The 14,797-nt window shown below is 39.0% G+C and overlaps 2 protein-coding genes across 2 annotated transcripts in view; both read left to right on the top strand.

Annotated features, from left to right (window-relative positions):
* LOC134821613 (uncharacterized) overlaps window positions 1-9,576 on the top strand; it is a 101,908-nt gene extending 92,332 nt beyond the window's left edge. Inside the window, exons 10-20 of the mRNA XM_063832314.1 lie at window positions 860-1,019; window positions 1,543-1,759; window positions 2,094-2,276; window positions 2,675-2,917; window positions 3,806-3,991; window positions 4,851-5,087; window positions 5,750-5,918; window positions 6,506-6,719; window positions 7,220-7,274; window positions 8,057-8,251; window positions 9,288-9,576. Coding sequence (XP_063688384.1) covers window positions 860-1,019; window positions 1,543-1,759; window positions 2,094-2,276; window positions 2,675-2,917; window positions 3,806-3,991; window positions 4,851-5,087; window positions 5,750-5,918; window positions 6,506-6,719; window positions 7,220-7,274; window positions 8,057-8,251; window positions 9,288-9,535 — 2,107 coding nt within the window. The 3' untranslated portion in view covers window positions 9,536-9,576. The remainder of the gene's footprint in view (window positions 1-859; window positions 1,020-1,542; window positions 1,760-2,093; window positions 2,277-2,674; window positions 2,918-3,805; window positions 3,992-4,850; window positions 5,088-5,749; window positions 5,919-6,505; window positions 6,720-7,219; window positions 7,275-8,056; window positions 8,252-9,287) is intronic.
* Window positions 9,577-12,388: 2,812 nt separating this feature from the next.
* LOC134821612 (homeobox protein unc-39-like) lies at window positions 12,389-14,161 on the top strand. Its single transcript, XM_063832313.1, has 2 exons — window positions 12,389-12,494; window positions 13,512-14,161. Exons 1-2 carry the CDS (start codon window positions 12,389-12,391, stop codon window positions 14,159-14,161), a joined length of 756 nt encoding a protein of 251 aa, XP_063688383.1.
* The last annotated feature ends 636 nt before the right edge of the window (window positions 14,162-14,797 follow it).

Raw genomic sequence — 14,797 nt, 5'->3', positions numbered from 1 at the left:
CAATGAATTAATTTATCGATTGATTTGATGAAATCTTCATTGATTAACTTGTATTTTGTTGTAAGACCTATGATTGGATTATGAAATCCTACATAAAACCCATCGAATTTGCTCAGGAGGAACTAGAACAGCACGATAGCAACAAAGTCCTGAAGAAAGATTTGGTGCAAATATTACGTGGTGACCTCCGCAAACAATAGAGGGAATTATACTCGTAGTCAGTAGTGAGGTATATCGAGTAATCCCAACCTAATGAGCACTAATCAGACACAGTGAATATTACTAATCAGACACAGTGAATATTTGAGTAATCAGACACAGTGAATTTTTTATTCGTGGGACGAAAATATCGTAGTAGATCCAAATTCCTCCATGATAAAACTCAACTTTGTTAATAATAGCTAACTCTTCAGGTACTACCTCAGTGTGTGATATATGTTTTAAGGCCGTCTCCAAATACCAACTAAGACGCCACAGGAACACCGTCCACTTCAAACGACGACCCTTCAAATGTCGCTTCTGTGAGAAGAGCTTCGGAGAAAGTGGCAACAGGAATACCCATGAGCGGACTGTCCACGCAGATCAGTGTCATCTTGAACCAAACGATTATTTGTAAACGTCCCACTGCTTTTTGTACGACTGAATAACATTTTTATGAATGTTTTTGAGATAAATTCTGTTTAATTAATTAAAGAGAGACTGTAGAATTAAACTGCCGTTTGTAGGATCGAACTGTCGTCCCGCATGCCCTAGAAATAGAATATCAGATGAAGAAATGGAATTTTCATAATTTTGGCCTAAATTTGGTTGAGTGCATTTCCATATATCATATCACTCATCTACATTGAAACTTCCTCAGTTCTGGTCTAATACTACTTGATATAACATGGAACCATGTGCTGTTTCAGCTGTTTCAGCGGCCAACATGGAACAATGTGACATCTGCCACAAGATGCTACACAGACGAGGGATTGCCCGGCACAAGAGAACGGTTCATTACATGGAGAAGAAGTTCAGATGTGGGTTCTGCAACAAGACCTTCGGGGAAGCAGGCAATAAAATCAAACATGAGAGAAGTGCTCACAATTACAAAAGAGTATCCTGGAGGAATGAGTAGAAGTAAGAGAGCTGCGGATGTTTGTGGATGTTGAACTGTTTGTGGCTGGATTTTGGTCGGCGTATCATGCTAATCATTATATTTATAATATATTTTAAACCGTAATATTTTATTATTCGCGAAGTGATTTTATGTGAACGGGATATTTTTTATTGAGCATCTCCTGTTTTGCAACAGATTACATCTACAATATACCGAATAGTCTTATCACGGATAAAAGATAATGGACGGATAATATATTGTAAATATGATATGCTGCACTTGAGACTAATTTAAATTATTTTTATATCACATCGTTTTTAGTTTTTTGAATAGAGACAGCACATTAATATAAAACATACCAACTACCAATCAATCATCCAAATATACAAAGCATCATAGAAAATATACAACATCACAAAACATAGTAACCATATGCATAGTAGCCATCATGTGCGCTTGTTCAGCCTGGCTTGGTTTCAGATTTTGATTGGTGTGATATCTGTAACAAGGCCATGAGAAGAGGGGGACTACCACGTCACAAAAGAACAGTTCATTTCAAAGACAAACGCTTCAAGTGCAGATATTGTGGCAAATATTTTGGTGAGGGAGGAAACAGGCGACAGCACGAGAAGTCTGTGCATGCTGAGAAACTGTTTGATGATTGAGAGACATTTTCATTTGTTGATGAACTTCAGTAATCATGATTAATTCGAGATGCTGTGAGAACAGAACATATAATTTTTTATTGCACTATTTTTACTGCTGTTAGGATAATTTGGACCTATATTATAGTGAGGAATCAGAATCATTTTGGGATGTAGAATTATTATTTTAGACCAGACCATCAATTATTCCTTGTTCGGCAACCTAGCCTGCTAGTTCTAATTCTATTACAAACCTAAAATTTGTCAATCACGCCACGATTTCCACTGAACAGCACGCTACATATCTTTATATACGAAACACAACAATTAGTTGATGTTGCCATTCTCAGAGATGAAAAAGTGTGACATCTGCCACAAGATGATCTCCCGATCTGCGCTTGTTCGGCACAAGAACACCGTGCACTTTAAAAGGAGACCTCACAAGTGTCGGTTCTGCGAAAAGACTTTCGGGGAGACGGGGAACAGAAACGCTCACGAACGAAAAGTGCACACTTCGGAAACGGAACTGACTTGACTCTTTGTCGAGATATTGGCTTAATGTTACTTTTACAGTTTACTTTTACACTTTTAAACTATTATTTGAAAAGGCTATAGACTGATTTGTCCTTCCGTTTTTTTTAGAAAGGATACTGTCAGTGTCGCATCTTTAATAGGAATCGACTAAAATTTTTATATGTTTCAGTTTAAGAGATAAGATATAATATTTGAGGCCGAAATTATCAAAATATCCTTTCAAAAAACCAGTACATGTAACTGTAAGCTGTTAGTGTTTTAAATTTGGATCACCAAAGCATCGGATAATTAAATTCTTATCTCACATCACGTGAACACGACACTCCCATTCAATACAACAATGTGCACACTACCCAACACCTACTACCCACCCAAGTCACCACAGTCACATTTTCAGGCCTGGCTCGGTGCAACATCTGCGGGAAATGGGTAGATAGATACTACCTTCAGAGGCATACAAGCATAGTGCACCTAGGGAACCGGCCATATCAGTGCTCATACTGTTCTAAATCATTCGGACAGAGCGGTAACAGGAACGCTCATGAGAGGAACGTGCACGATGCGCCCCGCCAGACACAACCTGCTGTTGGGCGCGGGAATTTCATTGTGGTTCAGCTGCCGTCATCTAGCAACCTGCCAAAATAAACCTGCCGTCATCTGGTAACCTGCCGAAATAAACCTGCTGTCATCTGGTAACCTGCCAAAATAAACCTGCCGTCATCTGGCAACCTGTCAAAATAAACATGCCGTCGTCTAGCAACCCGCCAAAATAAACCTGCCGTCATCTAGCAACCTGCCAAAATAACCCTCTAGATCATTCCAATCCACATAGCCTCCTATGATAGGATTTCATCATTTATGCCAACCATTGGCGCCATCGCATTCATTGCATAGCAGCCGAATGAGTCTTGTATTTTAGAGGTCGCTTTTAGTTACACCCATATCCAATGGTGACCTGGTATACCACCGTTTTAATGGCCGTGATAGGAAAATAGTAATACCTTACCTGTGAAATATTTCATCATGTAGTTGAGTAGTATGTCCAGTCGCGGTCAGGTGTAATAATTTGACTTATTTTGTGTTTTGTAGCCTGTGTATTAGGAGACCTGAATATGCCAAGAATATGGTGCAATTTTAACCAAGGAGGTCAGAACTGTATGTTATTTTAGAGCTTAACTGTGTTATATTTTATCGTTTTGTTATCTTTCTGCTATCTGAAGTATTGTGTCGGTGCACTGTGATGTATTGTGTCGGTGCACTGTTATGTTAGTTTAAACTGCTATCTGAAGTATTGTGTCGGTGCACTGTGATGTTAGTTAAAGTATTGTGTCGGTGCACTGTGATGTTAGTTAAAAATGTTGTTTGCTAATTTTTGGAAAACCCTATGAATTACCTGAAACAGATTCACCTTAACTCATTTTGAAGAGCATTGCTATATATAATAGTATAAACTGAAATAAATACATACCATATACTAAAATACGCGTAGAAAATATGCGTCCCAGAAAATGACATAAAATGTTTTCAGAATATCATGGGTTTGCCATGTGTCAGATCTGCCACAAGTGGATATCAAAGTATCAGATGAAACGGCACCAAAACACGGTACATTTCAAGATGAAACCGTACCAGTGCCGGTTCTGTATCAAATACTTTGGCACTGCAGGGAACAGGACCTCGCATGAGCGGTCGGTCCATGGCCATGATTTCACGAGTAAACCTGGGTAAAATGACCACCAGATCAGGCTATTTGCTGTCAGGGAGCAGGGAGGCGATGATAAGCGAATGCCTCATTTCTGTCACTATATAATCTGAACGAAGCAGCCTAGCTCTCCGTTTTCAAGTCTGAAAGCTCATGATAAACTTTATTTTCGTGTATTATTCCGCTATTTCTCATTATAGGTATTTTGAGAATGTGAACTGTGGCTGTACAGACTGATTTTGGGACAGTTTTCCCTTCAAGTGTGAAGACGTTTTATTTTCATTTTTGAAACAAAATTATCTATAATAAATTTAAACTGGAAACGAATATTAAATATTTAACCCTACCTCGACATAGCATCTTCCTAATTTCCGTTCAAAATAGGGTATTTAATTGGGTCAGGGTTATTAATATGGTGAGGATAGTATGATGCTAAGATTTAAGGCCTTATAATGAGTTTAAAAATCGTCTTGAGATGTAATGTTAGGGGGTCAAATGTCGTTAACCTACATACTATAGTTTATTTGAACCAAGTGCACTGAAAGCTCGAATGGTGCAAGTGGATTGAATGAAAATTGAATGATTGGATTATTCTTACTTTTCATTTATTCACTCTATTTGATCAATTGGCTTTTATATCGAGGAATTAAGTTGCGTAAAAGATTTCTAACGATTAACAAAACGCTACAGATTTTTATTTATCTTATTTCATTTATATTCGTTAAGTAAGATATGTTGTTTTATTTCTCATAATCTCAATTTGATAAATAAAATACTACTGAAAAACAATTATCTTGAGATGAGCCAAGGTGCTAGAAAGGCAAATAAAAATGATCAAATTTAAGCCGATCTCTCAGTGTAGTTATTTCAGACTATCAGGAATGGTGCAAGCTGTGTGGAATCAAGCTGCGGAACCTAGACCGGCATCTCACACTCCGGCACTGGTGCGACATCTGCAACAAGTCCGTCTCCAAGCTGAAACGTCACTACAACGAGGTTCACCTCAAACAGAGACGTGTTCCCTTGAACTATAAGTGCAAGTACTGTGGGAGGTGCTTCAGTTCTAGAGCTAGTTTGGATCACCATCATAGAGCCCCATGTGCGGAGAGTGAGATGGCCTTGGAGTGAGAAATGTATGTTATATTTATAGATAAGGAATGGATATAATATATAAATTTTGCCTCCTGTCTGTTTGTCGAATTAGTGTAATATCCTGATTGATAGGAAAATTATGAGTCGAATAGTTGTGATGTTTAGTGTTCAAAATGTCTGATGATTCCGTAAATACGACCAAAGGGAATCTGTTCTTTTCAGGTGAAGGTAACTCTTGAACAGTTACTTTTACTTGAGAAGAACAATTTCTGTTGGTCGGTTTTATGGGATCACCAGAAATTTCTAACACGAAATGCTTGAGTTATGGTTAGAGCAAGGTTTGGGACTGAACAAGGGATAAGATTAGGTTTATTATTGTTTTGTTTTAAATAGCTAGTCGATCAGAATATGTATTCGCTTCTTTGGCTTCAGCCGTTTACGGCTTGGTTCTACTAAACTTTAAATGATGAACACCCCAAATGCTATGTGACAAGTTTTAACTACCATAAATCCATAATGTTAGATACCAGCAATATTTCTGTTAAAGTAAAAGGTAATACATATTACGTAATCAGTTTTACACATAGCTATTGTGTCGAAATTACACTAGCGTAATCATTTGGAAAACCCCCTCCCCCTCGGCTGATTACGTAATATGTGAACGACCCATTATTTCAGACACTGACACATCAGAATGGTGTAAACTGTGTGGTACCTTCTACAAGAACCTGCTCCGTCACGCCTCAACCCGCCACTGGTGTGAAGTATGCAACAAATCAGTCGCCAAGCTGAAGCGGCATCGGGACCAAGTTCACCTGAAGATAAGAGGACCTCGCCACCCTTGTCGGTACTGTGGGAGCTACTTTAGTTCAAAGACTTACAGAAACCACCACGAGAGACGGACTCATCAAGAGGAGGAACTAGGGGTCTCAGAACCCACTCAGGGAACATAATCACCAATTTTGATAAATACAGATTGATGATGATTAATAGTCGGGCTTCCGGACGTCCTGTGAAAAAACTTTTAGTTTTTATATTCTGATAATAATTTTTGGGATCTTCCATTGTTTATCTGACTGAGTGCAGGATTATATTTTTTAAGTTGCACAGATTCTAAAAAACTCATCACAGACACTTTGAAGTCAAAAGAAGTGGTATATCTTATCTATCGACTATGCTTACGTATATTTGTGATTCCATTTAATATTTTCTCCAAACTACCTCGGCATCAATACAGAATGTATCTTCTAGCAAAAATAACTTTATCCTAATATATCACTTATATTCATGTTTGAGTTCATAAATATTCTCCATACAATCACGGTATCAATACAATATAATAGCATTGTCTAGAGAATTACTTTAACCAGAAGGAGCACCGCGGCAATGGTGCGACCTCTGCTGCAACTGGTACGTCAACCTTATCCGACACAGAAACGCTCGGCACTGGTGCGAGCTCTGCTTCAAGTGGGTCCGCAAACTCCGCCGTCACCGGAACATGGTCCACCTCAAGCTGAGACCCCACCAGTGTAAACACTGTGGCAAGTTCTTCAGTACAGCTCAGCACAGGAATCATCATGAGCGGAAACAGCATGAGGATACCATCACCATGAATACCATGACCATGAATACCACCGGTATTACCAAGTGAACTTGGTCATGATTTGACGGGATAAGACAATTGGACACACCATTTTATGGACGATTTATCTTGTATAAGTTGATAGTAAAATTGAGTTTTTCCGGCACTTTTTACTTATGAATAGTGTTTTGAGGACATTCTAATATTATTAATAAAAACTCACATAGTTGCAATATTAACCTTATGTGTAACTATTATTCAATTACTATTTATCTAGTTAATAAGAAAATCGTCTTTCTTCTAATGCAGCAATGCCACTAATTCTCTAAATGATGATGATGATGATACTTAAATCATCTGCCACGGTGTTATTATTAATTGAGCAGATTCTGTGATAAAGTCTGGCAGAGTCTGTTACTGTAGCAACCCCTGTTTATAAAATCAAGGCATGGAAAGCGGGAGGTCATAGGGGAGGCTCGTCAGTCGTCACTGCGCTACATGCACGCTGACATTTGGCGTAAATGTAAAATATCACCGTTATTTTTACGACTCCTCTTTTGTTTCAGACCCTGGTAACCCTGGTAACCCTGGCCGCCAGTGGTGCAGATTTTGTTGTCACTGGTTTAAACAGGATTACATTTCCCTGCACGTGACTAGTCGACACTACTGCCCCTACTGTGACAGACTGTTCTGCCATCTTGCTAGACACAACTCCTCCAAACACCCCAACAAGTGAGGGGGTTTCTGGAGAGGTCTACTTAGGTAAAATCAAGAAGATGATTTGATTAGAAAATCGATTGTCACGCTTGATGAAGGACAACAGCGGTATGGTTCTGGAAATTAAATTGTATCTTGGTGAAATATAAATGAAGGGTGAATTGTAGTGCCATAATTGTGATGGCCATTGGCCAAGCGGTACCCTCTACAAGCGCTCTACCGGCATTGATATTTACTCGACCAAATGGAGAGCCCCCTGAAATTGAATAAAACTGATTCATAAAACTTTAGATTTGATGGCAATACCTAATTAGTTCGTGAAAGAGTTTCGATTCGACGATGGTGGCAGTTTTATTAGGAAAAATCTGAAAAGTTGACTTATTTATCTAGCGGACTCTTAACAAAAATCTTGACTTAATCATAACCGTATTTTAAATTTGAGCTGACTTTTTAAACTGAATCACTCTTTCCTGTTCAGACTTAATGTATAAAGTTTCCAATCGTTTAAAGTTCTTATCCTCTTTTCTTTAAATATGATCTATATTAATATACCCAGGCCAAGTCTTTTGAATTTTGAAAATGTTATATTAAATGCCCCACATGTCTGATGTCAAACTAAGTAATAAACTTACATTGCAGTTAACAATAATACACTAAATATTCTCAAGTGACAGCCCCGTTTTCAGAGTTGGTCGAGGTCTGTCCTATCTGCAAGAAAGAAGTCACCAAGTACAAGCTACAACGGCACCTTGACGCTGTCCACTTCAACATCAGACCTTATCCATGTGACACGTGTGATAAACGGTTCAGTTCCCTCAGCAAGCTGAAGAGGCACATTGGCAGTGTTCATCAGAAAATAAAAGCGTTCCCGTGTGGATACTGTGAGAAGAGCTTTGGAACGACTGGGAATAGGGCGAATCATGAGAAGAATGTGCATTTTAATAAGGACCCCGTGGGATTTATTTGGTCTTCCCAATACTGAAGAAATATTTTTGCCAGTTTAATCGGCTTTACGTGCTAGACGGATTCTTATTTTTGAAAACTCTGCTGTGAATTTGCAGTTCGAGTCCGTACCTGGTGTATTAATTATTATTAACTTTATGCATGCTAACAGCGTGACGTAGTAGTTTTTACAATGTATGATTTGTAAGGATTAATTTTGTACGGTGGTTAGCAATACCTATTATTATATAGTATTATCATCTCAATGTTCAACTAATTTAAATTTAAATTGAATTTGTAGCTTTTTTTCTTGGATAGGTTCGAGTGAGGACAGTATTTATAGGTAACTATTATATTCGTTACTTAGACTACCTATGCAATAAAGTATAAACTGGTACTAAAATTCACGACGCAATTGTCAAAACTGATTAAAGGATTAAAATAAACTAAAAATTGTGCTCTTATATAAACTGTCAAACAAACACAGAAGGAAGCAGATTTTGACGTGACGTATTTCGAAAAATCAGATGAAATAAAATGAAAAAATAAGAAGCATCCTGAAATGATAAATTATCGAATAATGATTTGATTAAATTTGCTCTAAGATCTCTTATTCGTCAACACGCAATATAATACAGTTTTTATACTAGGAACATACGAATAAGTCAGACATGTACACTGGACAATGTCAGTAAGGGGTCGTTGAGTCGTTCACATATTACGTAATCAGCCGAGGGGGAAGGGGGTTTCCAAACGATTACGCTAAGTGTAATTTTGACACAATAGCTATGTGTAAAACTGATTACGGAGGGGGGAGGGGGGTTAAAAATTGGCCAAAAAGTGATTAGGTCTAATATGTGAACGACCCCTAAGCAAATCTATTCTGAATCTTCTATTTGCTAACTGTCAACGAGAACAAAACAAATCCAAAAATTAATCACCATTCCATTTTACTACTTTTACTTCATCTTTCAGGGCTGGTGTTCAGCATGCGCCACAAAGACATTGCAGTTTTTGTCTCCAAAACATGTGACATCTGCAACAAATCCGTGTTGGACGTTAAACGACACAAGAATCTAGTCCACTTCAAGATTAAACCCCACCCCTGTAGGTTCTGTGAAAAGTACTTTGGTACCAGCTACAACAGGAACTCTCACGAAAGGAGTATCCATGGAGTGGTGTTCAAAAAGAAAAGTAACGCACCGGGCACTTTCCGTTTCTAGATAAGTGGTGTTCAAAAAGAAAAGTAACGCACCGGGCACTTTCCGTTTCTAGATGAGTGGTGTTCAAAAAGAAAAGTAACGCACCGGACAGTTTCCGTTTCTAGATGAGTGGTGTTCAAAAAGAAAAGTAACGCACCGGGCACTTTCTGTTTCTAGATAAGTGGTGTTCAAAAAGAAAAGTAACGCACCGGGCACCTTCCGTTTCTAGATAAGTGGTGTCAACAAGGACAACTACAAACTATAACTTTGATATTAGAACTAGAAGTGAAACTAATTATTACTGTGATTAAGAGAACTGATCATGTGATATTAAGTGTATTATTATTATTACAACTGAGAGTGAAATTGTTAATTACCACTGATGGTTTGCGTGTTTAAGTTGAACATGCAAATGATGATGGTTAGATTGCTCTAACCATCTCCCTCTCGCTTGCAGTAGCGCGCGACCGCCAAATGATGATGGTCAGAACTTAACCGGTTCATTCTTTAATTATATTTCCATGGCTCCGACCACCTTTAAGTGGCCACTCTGGCTGAGAGCTGTTATCTTACAGCTGTAGTAATAACACAGACAGAAAGTTTTATGAGAGCCATTTTACACTATCGTGACCTCGGTCACCGAGACTCGGTGCCATTTGTGAATAGTGTAACTATGAGTTGTGGAGTTGCATAACAAGTATAAGTTATGGAGTTCACCGATGCGCTTTGTTAAAGTTTGAATCTGATCTGGCGTTAATTTTTATTGGCTAAGGCTCCATTACCGAGAATGTATACTTATAGCCCCATAGGTAGCCACAGGTAGAACTCCTTGCCCCTTCCCTTTTGAATTACGTGTCAGAATTAAAGGATAGGTAAGAGTTTGAGATCTGGCAAGGGTTAGTAACCGTAGTAACCGTAACTCGGTTACCCCCGTAGTAACCGTAACTCGGTTATCCCCGTAGTAACCGTTACTCGGTTACCCCCGTAGTAACCGTAACTCGGTTATCCCCGTAGTAACCGTAACTCGGTTATCCCCGTAGTAACCGTTACTCGGTTACCCCCGTAGTAACCGTAACTCGGTTATCCCCGTAGTAACCGTTACTCGGTTACCCCCGTAGTAACCGTTACTAGGTTACCCCCGTAGTAACCGTTACTCGGTTACCCCCGTAGTAACCGTTACTCGGTTACCCCCGTAGTAACCGTTACTCGGTTACCCCCGTAGTAACCGTTACTCGGTTACCCCCGTAGTAACCGTTACTCGGTTACCCCCGTAGTAACCGTTACTCAGTTACCCCCGTAGTAACCGTTACTCGGTTACCCCCGTAGTAACCGTAACTCGGTTACCCTCGGAACGACGCTACTTTTAATTTAAATAAAGGATGCGAGACTAGAGACCACTGACCGCTGTTATTTCATTTCTTGAGTTTTAATGTTCCGGCCCGGTACAGATATATCACTTTTGGGTTAATTGTTAACATTCTATTTTTTATCACAAAACGTTTTACCTCAGACTCTAAATTTAAGATTAAAGTTCTAAACACCTCCAGAAATAAGTAACTTTTTCAGTTTGAACTATCCGATCTGCCGTTAAGGCTCCCATGAGCTGCCCCCTACGGGTAATTTTAGTAATTTGTCGTTGAAGACTTAAACCACACTGTTGATGCACGCCCGACAGACATATACGAATTGCCCTGTTAACGGTTGACGCACTGTTAACGCACACTGCACAGTATTCAATTTACACACGATTAATACGCTGAAACTTAGCACACGCTTATTAAACGCACTATTAACAATCCTTATCCCTTGTAAATTGCATAGTTGTTTTTTTGTTCAGATTCCATTGAAAATACTAGGAGTACAAAATAACACTAACAGTGTTCATCATATCTGTTAAAAAAATATAAATCGAAGAATCGGTCACCAGTAATTTGATATGACAAATCTCCTGCTCCTGATTGTGATATCTCAGGAGCTTACGTTAAACACTACTGCAATAAGTATAACGAAAACTTTAATAGGCAATGTCTGTAATGTAAAGTAATTTACTATTGAATCAAAAATATAAAACAGTTGTATGCAATGTGGTATTATCGACAAGATTACACTTCGTTACAGAGCGTTCAAACGCAAAGTACTTTCTTAAACTGATTTCGAGTTTCCAATATTACATCGTATATTCTACAATTTAAATAGTAATGTAAATAAGTATATGTAATTGATCTGGATCGTTCACGAAATATTAAAACTATAGTCCTTTTCTCACGTTCATCAGCAGCTGTTCTACCAATAGTTGTAATTCAGTCCAGCAATCTTCTCCGCTCCCCAGACCTCTCATCTCCATGCCCCCAGGAACAGTCATGATCGCAATTATAGACTGTGTAGGTGAAGTAAACATCACCTTTATCTCTAGCAATAGCTGCAGCTGGGAAGATAAAGCTATAAAACCACATGCTGCCAGCTACAAGATGAGCAGCTTTTCCGGAGAATTGGATTGCTCTCAGAGGATATTTGACGATGAGCATCTTGGATAAAGCTAGAGCAGCAAACAGCTGGCAGATTAGTAGGGCACTGCTACATCTTCCAAAGAAATTAAGATAGCATAGGAAGTCTCCAAGGATCCACTCATTTGCAGCCAAGGACACTGCGGCAGGTAAAATACTGGAAAATGTCAGCAGTAAATCTGCAGCTGCAATATAGCGGATGAAGATAACCGGAACACTGAACAGTGTGGAGCTTTTTGGCATTGAATCTCACAGATCCAACCAAGATGAGCGTGTCCCCAATTAGGAATGAAATGGATACGAATGATATATATCCAACGAGAAGCTGCCTTTCTGCTCTGTCGTGGATCCCATAAAAGGAGAAGTCATCATGCCTCATGGTGGAGCACTTCAGATGCACTTCAAAACCCGAGTCAAGACGAGAAATCTGGAAATGGTGGATAGGTTGTCTGTGAGTAGATCAGCTGAGTGGCCCAGTGGGTTATATTACATTTTTAGAAAAGGAACATGACTTTAATATTTTGATTTTTACTTGAAGGAAACGAATTACTTCCAGGACTTGAACTTATCGTATGTGAAGATGTAGTGAAGTAAAAATCCATATCACTCATCATTGCATAAAGCAGCGTGATGAGAACTTCACTGGCAAGTTTCCAGTTGACACTCTATGCTCTCTTTCTCTCTCTCTCTTTCTCTCTCTCTCTCTCTCTCTCTCTCTCTCTCTCTCTCTCTCTCTCTCTCTCTCTCTCTCTCTCTCTCTCTCTCTCTCTCTCTCTCTCTCTCTCTCTCTCTCTCTCTCTCTCTCTCTCTCTCTCTCTCTCTCGCCGTGCCCACAGAATGCAACTCCTGCTAGCTACACGCCAGGACTCCCAAAGTATATATATAATGATATAGTGGCATCTTTAGATCGTGTGGATAGCAAACAGGGACAGGATCATGAACTGGTAACCGTGTGCTTGCCGTCAAGTTCTATCGTACGTCAAGTTCAAGCGTACGTTAATTCTTCGTGCGTTTGTCGACCATCGTCTGTTGTGTTTTCCTGATGTGTCAACGTCGATTAAGTTTATTATGTCAACCGTATGTTACCTGTTAAGTGTTAAGTATCCATTGACAGACTACTAAATAACATCAACTTTATATAATTTCCAAAGTAGCCTCAGGTAATATACGTTACATGTGCGTGAGATATAGATTGCACTGTTTCTCTCTACAAAACTTCGAATAAGGTGGACCAAATTTCTGTTTAATTATTAGTAATGAACATTTAGAAAGTTTTAAATAGCAAAAGCAAAATAGAAACGGCCTGTAAAATCTCTAGTAATGTAGGTCGTAGGATGTGGCATGTATTTTATACTTTTATGTTTTTGACATGGCCAAGTCTTTATAAAATTACTTACTTGTGGCTGTTGAGAACTGATACCGAAAACAACAAAATCGAGAAAATGAACTAAACAACAATCAGCGACCACCTGACTAACCCCCCCTCCCCGCAGGTTTGCCGTACCGTATCCCTGCTACCAGCACGACCAGTCAGCTGACCGCTTACTCTCACGCCAAGTCCCTCTACTCAGCGGCAAGATGGTCCAAACTCCGCCTCTTCCTCCGCTCCAGCTACTTCAGTGCAGCTCACCAGCCTGACCTACAGAACCTATGGTATTGTTCACTTTATGAGGAGTACAAGACAGCGAGAGGCTTGAGAGACATGACCCCTGCTCAGAGATACAGGATACGGAGGAACAACCCGCTTCCTAAAACTCTATCCGCCACCAAGTTTACTGCTAATAACTATTTTGATGACGACACAAAGGCTATTCTTGACATGTTCTATGCCAAGTCAAAGTACCCTTTGGTGGATGACTGTGAGGTTATCATGGCCAGGACCGGCCTCAAGATGAACCAGATTAAGACATACTTTAAGAACAAGAGATCAAGAAGTAAAGCGACGGAGACCGAGCTGAATGTCAGTCAGGACGGAGAGATTGATATTATAACGCAGGGTGATGGTGGTGCTAGTAATGACATGGACGAGATGGAGTTTGGGCCATTTGATGCAGACAATATTGACTTTGAGATCAACCTCTCACAATTGTCTCAAACTATAAAAACCGAGCAAATTGACCATGCTGAGATGCATCAAGAGTGAAAACTGGACTCAACGAATCGCTGGGATAATAAATGTCAGAGACTGTAAACTCCTGATTGATGGCTGTATGTTATTTGTTGCCGAAGAAATTAAACTCAGCACTCATGGTCGTGGGATAAATCTGAGCTGTATTGTCGAGCTATGCTACAGAGATTTATTTATATTTTCGGGTTTCGTTGGACGATATGTAACTTATTGAACATTTTTTTTCTGTGATGAGTTTCTGAATAGGGATTAGGGATAATTATTTTAATTGTTCACCGCTGTGAGTTTCTATTTAAAAGAGTGATTATTTCTGCTGTTATTTTGTTTTTAAAAGTGAAGATGTTATCATCAATTTAAGAATATGGAATACTCTCGATTTATTTCATTTAAGTTACTGGCTATAGTTTACCAAATTTTCTTTCAAACTTGGAACTGATAATTAATTTCAGAGACAGTTTCGTTGACACTTCCCATGACGTTTAGCCCTCAAAACCTTTTTTATGGGCAGGGTAGTAAAATGTCTGCAACCTCAACCTCTGCCGTATTATTTTAATTCATTAAGAAATTTAATGGAGCGATCAAATTTAATTTTATCTGTTTTAGTTCTTAGTTTAATCGTTCAAATATTATTTTCTTTGCACGCAAAAGTTA

Source organism: Bolinopsis microptera, chromosome 10 (assembly GCF_026151205.1).
Source record: "Bolinopsis microptera isolate Bmic1 chromosome 10, MBARI_Bmic_1.0, whole genome shotgun sequence".
Taxonomy (NCBI): domain Eukaryota; kingdom Metazoa; phylum Ctenophora; class Tentaculata; order Lobata; family Bolinopsidae; genus Bolinopsis; species Bolinopsis microptera.
This window is presented reverse-complemented; position numbering and strand designations above follow the sequence as displayed.

Excerpts from the sequence above, each read along its gene's own strand:
- LOC134821612 (XM_063832313.1), top strand. The coding sequence starts at position 12,389 with ATGCCTCATGGTGGAGCACTTCAGATGCACTTCAAAACCCGAGTCAAG. Across the intron at positions 12,495-13,511 it reads TAGATCAGCTGAGTGGCCCA|GTTTGCCGTACCGTATCCCT; the intron begins GTGGGTTATATT and ends CCCTCCCCGCAG.